We start from the raw sequence: 15,764 nt of genomic DNA, 5'->3' as shown, positions 1-15,764 counted from the left end.
ATAACACCTTGTTGTGGGGGAGCTGAGCCTCCTACGTGTTTAGGTAGAATCATAAAATCTTTTTTAATAAGAATAAACGGAAAGAATTCAATACTAGATCTGTTGTTGTTTCTTTTTATATTTAACGAAAACCAACATAATATAAATGTTTGAAAAGTCGGCCAAAATGCATTTACAATCATTAAGGGAAGCCATTCAAATGCTAACCAATAAAATTCGAGACGTGGTACTTTTATATGCGGACAATTTTCCAGACTAAAAAATAATATACATAAGTACTCGACAAACTCTTTCAGCCACTCAAGTACTCACATTTCGTTTGTTAACATTGCCAAAGAATATGTTAATGTGAACGGACAACGTTTATTGTATTTTGGAAATGTTTAAAAATGATCTCCCTCACGATTCAAAGGGCTCAGCCGCCTCTGCTCAAGTTCAGTTTTCCAGATTCATTCAACCATCGATAAAGTTCAGTGAATAGCTGAATGAGTTGAATTAGCTTAATCTTCGTATTTCAAGTATTTAAATGTCTAAAGTGTTTGGATAAGAACAAAAGCGAGCAAGAGCTGTCACGAATGGTCTTGACGCGATATATGGTTTGAAAATGGAAGAATCTTCCACAAACTTAGCTTTAATAAGTCAATTTAAACGTTGTTCTTGGTTTTCCTCAGTAGTTTGATTCAGGTTGATTATTTCCAACCTAAACAGAATTAAGAGGGAATATACAACAAGTTAGTGAAAATGGAGATGATTGAGAAGATTTACCTATCATTTCTTGAATGGAAAATATATTAGAATAAGAAAACCTTAAGTTTAATTGTCAGTATTGAGTCGAACAATGAATAACGGGAAGCAACGGGATTTGCTTCGTGGTTTTGTTTAACGAGGTATTATGAATGATGTACGTTCAGAATTAAAAAGAATTAAGAGAGAATTTACAACAAGTAAGTGAAAATGTAGATGATTGAGAAGATTTACTTATCATTTCTTGAATCGGGAATTATATTAGAACAACTGAAAACCTTAATTTTGTCAGTATTGAGTTGAACAATGAATAACGGGAAGAAACGGGATTTGCTTCGTGGGTTTGTTTATGACAAGGTATTATGAATGATGTACGTTCAGTTAACGGGACACAGTCTGTTTCGTCGGTCATGGCATCAACACCAAACCAAACCATTTCCAGTTTTCAATGCCCGATAACTTTTGATTTTGATCCAACAAACATTACCCATCTTCCAGCATCAGTCGTCCCAACGTGGATTTCTGTAATTGCCATCAACGTCGTCACCTCTCCGCTGACTGTCCTCATCAATTTGCTGGTTATCTGGACCGTGGTGGAAAATGAACAGCTCAAATCTAACAGCTACTACCTCTTGGTGGCCATCCTGTCGCTCAGTGATCTTCTGGTAGGACTCGTTATACAGCCGCTGTTTATCGCTTTGATAATCTGCGTCATAAACCAGTGTACATATGTATGTGAACTGATCATGGCCTATACGTTGTCTGCTTTACTTTGCTATGGATGGACAGCTGTTACCATGGTGATTGTCAGCCTGGAAAGATACTTTTTCATAGAACATCCACTGTACTATCAGACTTCAGTCACCCCCAAGAAACTGATGATAGCATCGGCAGCTAGCTGGGCCCTTGTAGGGATTTCAAGAATATTTATAAGATTCCTGATGAACGAGTCCTTCTGGGTCAGACAGCTTCCTGGAATCCTATTGTTTGGTCCCAGCTTCGTCATCATTGTATTTTGCGTCAGTAAAGTACACCTGACGGCCCGTCGACAGATGAGAGCCATCGTCGCCCAGCAACAATCGGTAGCCATGAAGCAAAGTAAGATCAAGGAATACAAGCGCACTTTCACTCTAGGCTTGATAGTGCTAGCATCCGTGGCGTGTCTGTGTCCATTATTGGTTTTGAAGATCGTAGGAGCTGTGAAGGACAACTTCAATGACGACATCAGATATACATCGCAAGCTATTTATTTCACCATCTTGCACTTGCAGTCGATTATCAACCCCATCATCTATTCCCTTCGTCTATCGGACATCCGCACTGGGGTGGCTAAAAGACTCCAATGCAATCGCCAATAAATATGAAACTCAAAACTATACCTATTATTTTCAAGAGCACGTTAAGACGAGTATCCAAGCTTCGGTTAACAACCATATAAAGATACCTCATGGTCTTGCAGTAAGAAATTCCACAGAGCATGAATCAAAATTCCTGTGAAACATTTTATTGTTCTATAAGCCAATCAAACGCAAGTAGTTGGTGTAGCCTGTGCTTTGAAGTATATATATACTCAGATGGTTGAAGGACAAATAAAGGCTTGATGGGTGGGGGGAGGGGGAATTATAAGTACCCCTCCCCTCACCCCTACTACCTTGGAATTTTCCCCTCTAGCCATGGCCAAAACCCAAGTAAAATGAGATAACAGCAACAAGTTAGGCTAGGCTTTGAAGAGAGAGAACTGCCTATGATAATTTGAAACTGTCTGTATTCCTCTGAGATAAGAAGTAAACCAAGGCATGAGGCTGTCCTTCAGTCCTAAATATATCTAAACTTATGTTTATCTCTTAATGGTAACCTGTTGTTGTTGTTGTTTCAAATATCTTAGTAAAGGCAGAACAGTCGTGATGATATAGCTCGTAACACTATATACTCATACATCATATTTAATATTGTCATTTACATCATATTTAATATTGTCATTTGTAAGTGAATGATGGGGAGCTGGCTTCGAAAACGTTTGGTACTTCAGCTCCCCAGCACCTCATAACTATTTTTCTCGCTATTTATATTTTACTTTCTTTATTAGTTGAAACTTGTTAATTTATCATCTATTTTGTTATTGTAAAGTGTATCATGAGTGCAAACAAATAAAGAAAAATAGAGAAAAAACCACTGTGACCAATAAAGATATTTATCAAATAATTGAATCGTGACGTAGAAATGATATCATTGTAAAACAGAAGTGTTCGACTGAAGCCCGGCTGCGAAAGTCTTATGTGAGTAGAGTTGTTTGTTGGCTTTGTTTTGTGCTTTGACCGTTTTTCTTCGGTTTTTCAGCCCTCCGCAACAATCAATTTCTATATTGCCTTCGGAATCTTATCGAAAAAGAGACAGTTTGTGCAACCCCTGTTAATTCACATTAAAAGCGATGCTTCAGTTTTGCAATTTTTTCGACTGTGATTGGCTAACTAATTTTCCACATCAGCTGGATACTCTAAGAACTAAAGGTCGATTGGTGCAAATTATCTTCGATAGAAATTAATAGATGCATAAGAAAAAAGAACTCGGATAGATTCAAGTGTTGAATACGACGCTCACAATTTACTGTTTTTAAATTTTTTACTAAGAACTGAACGAAGCTAATTTTTGAATGTCAAACAATTTATTACACATATATCAGTACAGTATTAGTTTGGTTTACAAATTCATGGAAAGATCATTGCCCTAGAATATGTACAAAAGAGAGTGGAATTTAATTGATGGATACTGAACAATGATTAAGCAAAAATCTTTGCTGAAAAAAGGTAAGTTATCGTCAAAAAAAAACTTATTTTCTGACATATATACACGTAGATAAACGATATTGCACAGGGAATTGGGTGAAGACAGTTGGGTTGCCACCATTGACCATTCCGTCATAGTAAAACCATTCATTGTGATATCTAAATATACACGTGTAATGACGCGCTGTTTCGTTTAGTAAAGTCGCTGCGTTAAGCTGATATCTGAAAGAAACAAGAGAAAAAAGAACCTCTAAGTTGAGGAAAATTAAACATTTTAGAAGAGGATCACTAAAGACGTCATTACAATGATAACAGATTAACGTCCAACCATGGAGCGTCCCTTTTATAATGCAAGGCTTGTTCCAGCAAAGAAACCAAAAAGCGTTCCTTTCGACTTCTGTTTCAGACCATTCAAATTGTTGAACAGACATAATATAATTAAACTTTGATATTTGAAGGTACAAAACCTTGATGTTTCATTCCCCTTTTTTTATTTCTCTATACAATAATTGAGATAGAATAGACTGCGTATGCTGAAGTACTTGTAGAGTGGTTTATCAGTAACTGCAAAGGAACAGAAATGTGCACTTTTATATTTCTCAACGTTATCCATCACTAGACACTCACCTGGTATTCAGCACATCGATGGTTTCTGGGAGATCTTTCCAGTTCAAATCCGTCTTTATTTGCGACATGAGCTCTACATCTACGGGTATAATGAGAGGCAGCCCATCCTTGAAAGACCTGGCATGGGTTCTTCTGCGACCATCACAACACAACGCGCTAAAAAATATTAATATGAAAATGTACTTAGAGATCACCCTTGAAATTATTTTGCCCCAAAACTAACAGAGAAAATCAATGCAAATAAAAGCCGTTTTCTTTCGCATATCTTAATTGGGATTCTCATTGCTCAATAAGCAATAAACTATTGGTTACGACCAACCAACCAATTCAACCAATTCAACCAACCAACCAACCAACCAACCAACCAACCAACCAACCAATCAATCAATCTATTTATGAAAATAAGAAAAACAATAAAATAAACAAACAAAAGCAATATAGCTAGCCAGACAGCCAGGGAGCATCCTTATTAACAACAAGATTAAGGCAAAAAATATTTACCTATTACTCTGAACAACTATTGGAGCTTCTTGTGGAGGGCGAGATGTAAATTTCTGCCCGCAATAAGAAACTTCTTTCTCTGGCTGGAACCATACTTGTACCTCCTCAGATAGTGAGATGTCACAATTTGCCCATGTGATGCAATTAGAGTTTGTTAAATATCTTTCCTTCGCAGGACAGTATCTAGAACAGCATGTAGACAACTGGGTGTTTTTGAAAAACAAGTCCATGTGTCTAATATAGTTATTCCACTCATTTCCGAAGAAATCAACCCTACCACGAAAGTCTGGGATCTTATTAACTTTCATTAGTTGATATTTCAACTTGTCAAACTGTCCAGAGTTATAAAGGTCTTCCAGTTGTTTCAAAAATTTCCCATCTGGCCTTTGTATTCGTTTTTTAATGGCTTGATTTTCCATGCAGAGATGATGGAAGATTACAATCCAATTGTCAATGGAACAGGTGTTTGTAAAGAAAACACTGCCGATGCTACCTCCCCACTTGGGAAAAGCGTGCGCAGACGGTGATTTGGAAGTCAAAGTAGAAGACTGCTTGGAGTGTTGACGACATATAGGAGGAAATGAATCTGGTACTTGTAACTTACTGTCAGTGGTGGCGCCATTTGTGTTTGAGCCTTGACCGTATCCGATGGAATTACTAAAAAGTACCTTGCTGTACGATTTCTTTTTCTTATGCTTGTTATTTCCTGAATGGGAGGCGTCCCTGTTTTCATTTTTCCCGGGTACATTTCTTGTACTGTTGTTGTCAATGACCTCTCTGTAGAAACCAGTAGATTCCTTCCTAGATTTTACATTCTTACATGATGGACGATCATCCAGTTTGAATGCTGATTCTTTCTCTAGCCCTCCTTTTATCTCCGCGTTAGGCGGTGCTTTCGCACAAGCTGAAGTAGTATGGTCCATTTTCCTATCTGCATATGGTTTTGATCCTCTATCTTCCTCAGCATCCTTCTTTGGGTGTGTTTCAAATGGAAAGGAAACCTTATTTGAGCTGCTTGAGATTTTAGGCGTGTTCAGCGTTCCCTTGTCCAGCGGCTGAACTCTGTTTTCTGAAACGTTAGGTTGCGCATCTCTATTCCGTTGACCGTAAGCAATGGAATTGCTAAATAACGTTTTCCCTTTTTTCTTTTTCGATCTATTCTTTCCGTTTCCGGAAGATCTGTCTTGATTGTCATATTTAACGATACAAGGCTCATTTCGTACCACTGAAGACTTTGCATGTTGTGTAAAATAGTCACTCACTGACGCTTCTACTACTTTCTCTGTATTAGTGGATGACTTCCGATTGTTCGTCTCCGAGCAAGGGATATTTGGACTGTTAGAAGAAATATATTTGTCTTTTTCTCCATTGTCTGCATTTATATTTCTAGAGGGACACTTGCTACAGCATCTTTCAAGCTTTTTTAGACGTTGCTTATGCTTATTTTTGGACTTCGTCCCAACAGAAGATTTTTCCGCGCTAGGTAGCGACTTGTCCAGTTTTTCTACCTCTACTTTTGGGTGAGAAGTTAGTTTTCTAGCAGCAGAGTCCGCCACTACTTCTTCTGTCTCAGTTCTTTCTTGTAGGGACGATTTTCCGGCAATCAATTCCTCTACACGTTGTTCTGTTTGTATTTTTTCCTTAAGGAATGATTCCTCGGCAAAACAATCCTCCAATACTTGCTCTGTCTTTGGGCATTTCTGAAGCAATAATTCCTCATTAGGGCAATCCTCCACAACTTGTTCGCTCTGTGTTCTTCCCTCTTGGAATAATTTCTCACTAGGAAAATCTTCTACAAGTTGTTCTAACTTTGGGCTTTTCTGGAGTAATAATTTCTCAGTAGGCGACACGTCAAGATGTTCGCTAAGTGTTCTTCCCTCTTCTATTTCCTGCAGCAATGATTCCTTTACGACGTCCTCCACTACTGGTTGTTTCTTTGGTGTTTCCTGGAGGAATGATTCATCTACAGTGATGTCCTCCACTACTTGTTGGGACACTGATGTTTCTTGGACACATGATTCCTCTACAGTGATGTTCTCCACTACTTGTTGTGACACTGGTAGTTGCTGGAGGCATGATTCGTCTACAGTGAAATCCTCATCGACGTGTTGTGATACTGATGTTTGGTGGAGGAATGATTCCTCTACAGTGACTTCCTCCACTACTTGTTGGGACACTGGTAGTTGCTGGAGGCATGATTCCTCTACAGTGAAATCCTCATCTACGTGTTGTGATACTGATGTTTGCTGGAGGAATGATTCCTCTACAGTGATGTCCTCCACTACTTGGTGTGACAATGGTGTTTGCTGGATGAATGATTCCTCTACAGTGATGTCCTCCACTACTTGGTGTGACAATGGTGTTTTCTTGAGGAATGATTCCTCTACAGCGATGTCCTCCACCACTTGGTGTGACAATGGTGTTTGCTGGATGAATGATTCCTCTACAGTGATGTCCTCCACTACTTGGTGTGACAATGGTGTTTGCTGGGTGAATGATTCCTCTACAGTGATGTCCTCCACTACTTGGTGTGACAATGGTGTTTGCTGGAGGAATGATTCCTCTACAGTGATGTCCTCCACTACTTGGTGTGACAATGGTGTTTGCTGGATGAATGATTCCTCTACAGTGATGTCCTCCACTACTTGGTGTGACAATGGTGTTTGCTGGATGAATGATTCCTCTACAGTGATGTCCTCCACTACTTGGTGTGACAATGGTGTTTGTTGGATGAATGATTCCTCTACAGTGATGTCCTCCACTACTTGGTGTGACAATGGTGTTTGCTGGAGGAATGATTCCTCTACAGTGACGTCCTCGGCTACTTTTTGTGACACTTGTAGTTGCTGGAGGCATGATTCCTCTACAGTGATGTCCTCCACTACTTGGTGTGACAATGGTGTTTGCTGGATGAATGATTCCTCTACAGTGACGTCCTCGGCTACTTTTTGTGACACTTGTAGTTGCTGGAGGAATGATTCGTCTACAGTGATGTCCTCAACTACTTGGTGTGACAATGGTGTTTGCTGGAGGAATGATTCCTCTACAGTGATGTCCTCCACTACTTGGTGTGACAATGGTGTTTGCTGGAGGAATGATTCCTCTACAGTGATGTCCTCCACTACTTGGTGTGACAATGGTGTTTGCTGGAGGAATGATTCCTCTACAGCGATGTCCTCCACTACTTGTTGTGATACTGATGTTTGGTGGAGGAATGATTCCTCTACAGCGATGTCCTCAACTACTTGGTGTGACAATGGTGTTTGGTGGATGAATGATTCCTCTGCAGTGACTTCCTCCACTACTTGTTGTGATACTGATGTTTGTTGGAGGAATGATTCCTCTACAGTGACTTCCTCGACCACTTGTTTTAACACTGGTAGTTGCTGGAGGAATGATTCCTCTACAGTGACTTCCTCCACTACTTGTTGTGATACTGATGTTTGGTGGAGGAATGATTCCTCTACAGTGGCTTCCTCGACCACTTGTTGTAACACTGGTAGTTGCTGGAGGAATGATTCCTCTACAGTGATGTCCTCCACTACTTGGTGTGACAATGGTGTTTGCTGGATGAATGATTCCTCTACAGCGATGTCCTCAACTACTTGGTGTGACAATGGTGTTTGCTGGATGAATGATTCCTCTGCAGTGACTTCCTCCACTACTTGTTGTGATACTGATGTTTGGTGGAGGAATGATTCCTCTACAGTGACTTCCTCGACCACTTGTTTTAACACTGGTAGTTGCTGGAGGAATGATTCCTCTACAGTGACTTTCTCAACTACTTGGTGTGACAATGGTGTTTGCTGGATGAATGATTTCTCTACAGCGATGTCCTCCACTACTTGGTGTGACAATGGTGTTTGCTGGATGAATGATTCCTCTACAGTGATGTCCTCCACTACTTGTTGTGACAATGGTGGTTGCTGGAGGAATGATTCCTCTACAGTGATGTCCTCTACCTCTTTTTGTGATACTGGTGTTTGTTGGAGGAATGATTCCTTTACAGTGATGTTCTGCACTACTTGTTGGGACACTGATGTTTGCTGGAGGAATGATTCCTCTACAGCGATGTCCTCCACTACTTGGTGTGACAATGGTGTTTGCTGGATGAATGATTCCTCTACAGTGATGTCCTCCACTACCTGTTGTGACAACGGTGTTTGCTGGAGGAATGCTTCATATACAGTGATGTCCTCCACTACCTGTTGTGACAACGGTGTTTGCTGGAGGAATGCTTCATATACAGTGATGTCCTCCACTACTTGTTGTGACACTGGTAGTTGCTGGAGGAATGATTCCTCTACAGTGACTTTCTCAACTACTTGGTGTGACAATGGTGTTTGCTGGAGGAATGATTCATATACAGTGATTTCCTCCACTACTTGTTGTGACACTGGTAGTTGCTGGAGGAATGATTCCTCTACAGTGACTTTCTCAACTACTTGGTGTGACAATGGTGTTTGCTGGAGGAATGATTCCTCTACAGCGATGTCCTCCACTACTTGGTGTGACAATGGTGTTTGCTGGATGAATGATTCCTCTACAGTGATGTCCTCTACCTCTTTTTGTGATACTGATGTTTGTTGGAGGAATGATTCCTTTACAGTGATGTTCTGCACTACTTGTTGGGACACTGATGTTTCCTGGAGGCATGATTCCTCTACAGTGTTGTCCTCAACTTCTTGTTGGGACACTGATTTTTCCTGAACGAGTGATTCCTCATCCGTTCTTGAGTCATTTACTTTTTCATCTGGTTTTGTTCTTTCTTCCTGTATTTCAGTTGTACCATTTTTCAATGACTTTGTTTTGAAGCTTTGAAGCCTTAAAGAAATTTGATATAGAGTTATTAGTAATTGTTGGGGGAAAAGAAAGACGTTTTTTTTTCTAGTGCAAAAGCTACATGTTGCAGCTTGTTTTGGACGTTTTCTAGAGAACTGGAGATTTTGACAGGTATTTTGTTTATATCTGGGGTACTCAAGCACATCCCCAAACCCTGAGACAATTCCATTTAAGGATCAGTATTATCTCAAAAACCTGTGTGTAGTTGAGGAATTTCAACTTCAAAATTGACTTCTGGCTTTTTGGTAAGTTTGTTTAAGGGTTAGTTTTACAATGTGCGCGTTTAAAAGGGTCTAAACGACACATTAAAAACACATTAAACGTTACATTAATCTGTAAAATGATTCTACAATCTGGTAAAATATAATAGTCATTTTAAATACTTACCATTTGATCGGTGTTACTATAAGAAGTCCTAAGGGAAGACCACCAGGGAAAATCCACAACAGGCAGGGGATTGAGGAGAAATGTGTCCTGTAGATTGAACCAGGATATTGGCTTTGGCCACAGCTGGACCATTCAAGATCTAGATGGATATGGAAAAGATTATAAAGAAATAGTCAAATTTCTAAATTCTTAGTAAGTTGTGGTATCTGAGTGCTACCAGATTTTTCTAGGCGAAAAGGAGTTAAGAGTGACTGTCTGTAACGATCAAGCAAAATTCAAAATCCGTGGCAAACTTCGAAAAATCGATTTCGCTCATACTTTCAAGTTAGTTAGGGTAATGTATCCTAAGAATCGCTGTATAGTTGGTTTGATCAAATAACGCTTTATTATGGAGAAAAATGGAATTTTTCAAACACTCCCGAAAACGCCGTTCGCGACAGTAAATTTTGACTCAACTTTCGCGGCTGCTTGACAAAAAAAAAGCAATACTGGGAATTAAAACAACCCATATTCTTGAAGAACAATCTATTGAGTACGATATGCGTGACTTTGGGATCAATTGTACAATTTTAAGATAACAAAATAATTTTATTCGCTAGACGTATGTTTAGAGTATCAAAAAATAGGTCTTACAAAAATATTCATTCTGAATATGCTTAACCTCTCAGTCGCGTGAAACTTCGCTGGTTGATTATTCAGATGTTGGTCTTTCTAGTGATGTAAAGAAATCTTTGGGCAAATGATTGTGTGTCACGCAGCATGTCTTCAAACTTTGGTCAAATTACTCATTTCTGACCTCTGGCTGCTTTCTATAACAGACAAGATACTAGTGTTTATAAGTAAAATATAAACTCAAAAACAAGCCTAAAACACTTTTATAGCCTTAGATAATGTAGCTGTTTAAGAATTCTTACCTGGCAAACTCTGAAACCTGGATTTTTATGAATGTTTTTAGACACAACATTGATCTGGTTTCTTTCATTACCGACTCGAACTTGTCAACGGCCGAGTGCCACAGGGAGCCCAACCTTTCTTGTTGTGGTGCAAAACACAGGAAACCCAGATTGATAAAAAAATCGTTTTAATTTGTTTTAATGATGATGCAAACACACACAATAAAAAATTTCACAACTATTCCAGTAAAACTTACTGAATTACATGATAATCTATAATATGAATGACTAATAAAGTGGGGAAAAGCCTGCATTAGAACCTTACTAATCAGTGGTAACAGTCCTAAATTGATTTTAAAGAAGTTGAACCGTATACACTACATGCAATTTTTCTGCTCGGCATGTCATCATAAATGATCACCGGCCTCTAAGGTTCATAATTAGTACCGAACAAATGTATGTGACAGAGGCACCCACGACTGATTCGTCAAAAGACGAATGTCAAAACCTAACCCTCGTGCACGTGTTCACAAAAGCAACCAGGATAGCTTGTTTGTGATAGCAGTTATAGTTGACGTCATTCTCCAGTTGAGACGTGCAATGCCAGACCTGAAATCCGTCAGCTTTAGACAAGATAACGCTACCTGTTATCACAGCTCCGTAACCATACTTGGAGTTCAAAACCTCGCCAGGAAGCACAAAGTGAACGTCGCATGGATTTTTCAGGTCCTCAAGGAGGCAAAAGTCCTTGCGATCGCAAAGCTGCTGTACTGAAGAATCACATGCACACTTATCTAAACTCTGGAAATGACATCACGAGCGCAGTACAGATGAAAACCGCTATGGAATTACATGGTGGCGTACGTGGTCTAAGTGTAGCACTGTGTGGTTTATAGATTCCCGGGACATATCCCACAGAGAAATGGGAAGGCGTAAGCCTTGACAATGATGTTATCTTCAAAAAGCGTAACATTGTGGTTTGGAGAGCATACGGCGTTGGAAAAGGAAAAAAGATACCCAACACGAAATTTGAAACAACGAAGACATCGTCAGCTCTAGCCTTACCCACCCTTAGGAAGATGGAGTATTCTGATGACCAGGTTCCAGATTTCTGCGATGTCATACCTAGACAACGTAGGACATATAAACCAAAGACCACTACAGATTCCCGCAAGGAAAACAGCGATACCGATGATGACACGCTGTTCACCTGTTCCGAAGAAGGATGCGTAAAAACTTTCCAAAGATTTTCATGTTCTGCATCTACTCCAATAAAATCGTGGGTGCCTCTGTCACATACATTTGTTCGGTACTAATTATGAACCTTAGAGGCCGGTGATCATTTATGATGACATGCCGAGCAGAAAAATTGCATGTAGTGTATACGGTTCAACTTCTTTAGAATCAATTTAGAACTGTTACCACTGATTAGTAAGGTTCTACTGCAGGTTTTTCCCCACTTTATTAGTCATTCATATTATAGATTATCATGTAATTCAGTAAGTTTTACTGGAATAGTTGTGAAATTTTTTATTGTGTGTGTTTGCATCATCATTAAAACAAATTAAAACGATTTTTTTATCAATCTGGGTTTCCTGTGATTTGCACCACAACAAGAAAGGTTGGGCTCCCTGTGGCACTCGGCCGTTGACAAGTTCGAGTCGGTAATGAAAGAAACCAGATCGATGTTGTGTCTAAAAACATTCATAAAAATCCAGGTTTCAGAGTTTGCCAGGTAAGAATTCTTAAACAGCTACATTATCTAAGGCTATAAAAGTGTTTTAGGCTTGTTTTTGAGTTTATATTTTACTTATAAACACTAGTATCTTGTCTGTTATAGAAAGCAGCCAGAGGTCAGAAATGAGTAATTTGACCAAAGTTTGAAGACATGCTGCGTGACACACAATCATTTGCCCAAAGATTTCTTTACATCACTAGAAAGACCAACATCTGAATAATCAACCAGCGAAGTTTCACGCGACTGAGAGGTTAAGCATATTCAGAATGAATATTTTTGTAAGACCTATTTTTTGATACTCTAAACATACGTCTAGCGAATAAAATTATTTTGTTATCTTAAAATTGTACAATTGATCCCAAAGTCACGCATATCGTACTCAATAGATTGTTCTTCAAGAATATGGGTTGTTTTAATTCCCAGTATTGCTTTTTTTTTGTCAAGCAGCCGCGAAAGTTGAGTCAAAATTTACTGTCGCGAACGGCGTTTTCGGGAGTGTTTGAAAAATTCCATTTTTCTCCATAATAAAGCGTTATTTGATCAAACCAACTATACAGCGATTCTTAGGATACATTACCCTAACTAACTTGAAAGTATGAGCGAAATCGATTTTTCGAAGTTTGCCACGTTTTGCTCGATGGTTACGGACAGTCACTCTTAAGGGGGTAGGAGAGGGGGAAAAATTAAATTAAATTAGTAGATCAAATGCCTGCCTATCTGCTTGCCTGAATGGATGAATAAAAGAAAAAACTAAACTGACTCATAGAAATAGAAAAATAATTAGTTGCACAGACCTGCTAGTGCTTTGATGTTAACATTGTCTTCGTTTTCCTTTATTAGAAGATTTTCTAATATGGGAATAAAAACAAAGAATTGTCGAAATAAGAAAGTTAAATAAATAAATAAATTATCAATAAATGGATGTGAATGTGGATGTGAATGTGAATGTCTCATAATAAATCAATAAAATAAAAACACACACACGAAATCTCTACATTTCTTTTTATATTTCTAACGGCACTCGAACATCACTCAGAATAAAATTTATTTTAAAATAATTCCATCAGGACGCTCTCATTGCCTTATAAAGCGAAAAAAACAATCTAGTACCGCATATTTTCCTGCACAGAAGTTTGTTCAAAAAATCTTGAAAAGCTTGAAAAAGAAGCAGCTCGTTATTGGTTTTTGTTCAATATGTAAATCTTGTTTTTGCCTCTTTATTTCTTTCAAACTGTAATTGGTTAAGAGTATATTGTATTAAATGTGAATAATATCCAAGTAAAAACGGTTTTTTTCTTTTAACTTATCGTTAGATTATTACAAAGTTTGGGGTTTCTTTTTTTCATATTGAAATATTTTTGGACATGAAAATCTTGTTTTTGCCTTTTTATTTCTTTCAAACTTTACTTAGTTAAGAGTATATTGTGTTAAATGTGAACAATATCCTAATAAAAACGGTTTTTCTTTTACCTGATTGTTAGATTTTGACAAAATTTGGGGTTTTTTCTTTCATATTGAAGTAAGCTTGTAAAATAAAAGTGAACCTAAAATCTACGGCTAGCATGCACCAAAGTTTCGTCAAGTTTTGTCTTATTGGAAAAATCAACCAAAATGCAAAGACGACATATCTTCGTTATTATAAAAGAAAAAAATGAATTGCAAAAAAGACGAGTTTATTATACATTAATAAAGAGAAATAGAGCTAACTATTAAACTTACTTTTGTACCAAGAATCCCAATGTTGAACGTTTTTTGCCAATCACGGTTTTTCGAGTCCATTTTTGATGTGTTTCAGACATTTTCATTTCCCAAAATAGCTGTATTTGTTCTTTAAACATCGCTTCGAAGTCTTACTAAACCTAAATCCTACTTTGCCTTAATAATGAGTGCTTAATAATTCAAGAATTTTCAAATTCTTCGACTCTGTAAAGTCAAAAATCCCGAGTATCTTTTTGTCCAATCAAACTACCGGGCAAAATATTCAATGGCAAAGCTGTCACTTTTGAAGGCATTTCGTCCAATAAAATTGCTCGTCAACTCGAGGCGCACTGACGTAGATATGGCTTCTGATGACTGAAAGCCAGTACGTGTAATACACAATATTTCACATAAAAATTAATTTAAAAAAACCCATTAATATAAAGTAATAAAACTATTTTGTTTCCTCGTTATACGACTCTTAAAAAAATAAGATTGCTCTTCGAAGTTCGAAGCGCACTGCCATAATAGATATGGCTTCAGATGATTGAAAGCCACCGTGATAATAAAAAAAAGTGAAAAATAAAATAATAGAAAGAAAAAACATTTGTTCCCCCTTTATAAATATCTTTAAAAATTATGTATTTAAACAGTTGGGGTGGGGGGAGGTGGAGTAAGTCATCTGTCATCATCTATGTTAACAAAATGATCTGTAATTTTTTTCCTTTTTTCCCCTTTATTTCGAAATCACGAAAACGGACGACAGAAAAAGTACCAAGAAGAAAGACGCTCTATTTTATTGTTTATTTTTGGAGGGATAATACAAGACTGCTGACAATATTCTTTAGCCAAAGGGTAACATATCTTATTACATCCAAGAAAGTGTACGAGTTCGTTTACTTACCTTTTTTGAAGAAAGGAATACGATGTATTTTAAAGAGATCATACTTAGGGTAGTACAGTTTGATAGTTATGACACCTGCACCAACGGCAGCGAGTGCTGTTAGACTAATCTTTCCTAATTTTGAATTAATAACTTCAATCATGTTTACTCCGCGACTTGTTCAACTAAACTGACTTTGACAGCGGAGATACTTGCTTATTACGTCCAAAATACAATTATGACGTCGAACCAAACCCTGACGTCATGTATAGAGTGCGCGCTCTAGTCATCAAATCTAAGGCATTTTTCTACAAAAATCTAAAGATATTTATCGACGCAAAAACAAATTTTAAAAAAATGAATAAAATAAAAATGAAAATTCCCAAGAGTTTTTTCCTAGTGGTATTTTAAAAAGTACAGTTTGTAAGGATTTCACGAAATTCTAGATGTTTCATAAGGCACAGGGAGCCCAATTTGTAGTAGCACGGACTTCCTACATTCTCGTACCCAAAGCCTCCTCATAATATGACTCCCGGGGGTAGCCTGGAAACTAGTCGTTCTTCCTCCTTCCAGGATGGCAGGAAAAACTTTTCATTTTTCAACTTTTCAAACAATTCAGTTTTATCCTTCAAAAATATAACTCAATCAAAATACAAATTATTCAATAA

At 37.9% G+C, this 15,764-nt stretch overlaps 2 protein-coding genes across 2 annotated transcripts; one reads left to right on the top strand and one right to left on the bottom strand.

Moving 5' to 3' along the window:
* The first annotated feature begins 1,106 nt into the window (after positions 1-1,106).
* On the top strand, positions 1,107-2,102 carry LOC148904705 (adenosine receptor A1-like). The gene has a single exon (XM_089024484.1). It carries the CDS (start codon positions 1,107-1,109, stop codon positions 2,100-2,102), a length of 996 nt encoding a protein of 331 aa, XP_088880610.1.
* A 1,372-nt stretch (positions 2,103-3,474) lies between these two features.
* On the bottom strand, positions 3,475-15,259 carry LOC116303514 (uncharacterized). Its single transcript, XM_089024483.1, has 7 exons — positions 15,118-15,259; positions 11,847-11,987; positions 11,422-11,547; positions 9,885-10,023; positions 4,656-9,479; positions 4,155-4,310; positions 3,475-3,749 (listed from the first exon to the last, which is right to left on the bottom strand). Exons 1-7 carry the CDS (start codon positions 15,257-15,259, stop codon positions 3,572-3,574), a joined length of 5,706 nt encoding a protein of 1,901 aa, XP_088880609.1. The 3' UTR covers positions 3,475-3,571.
* Positions 15,260-15,764: the final 505 nt, after the last annotated feature.

This window comes from Actinia tenebrosa, unplaced genomic scaffold (genome assembly GCF_029948245.1).
Source record: "Actinia tenebrosa isolate PJP-AT-01 unplaced genomic scaffold, QUT_ActTen_1.0 PGA_scaffold9__36_contigs__length_13948895, whole genome shotgun sequence".
NCBI classification, from domain to species: domain Eukaryota; kingdom Metazoa; phylum Cnidaria; class Anthozoa; order Actiniaria; family Actiniidae; genus Actinia; species Actinia tenebrosa.
Note: the sequence above shows the minus strand (reverse complement) of the source record. Positions and strands in the feature narration are given on the sequence as shown.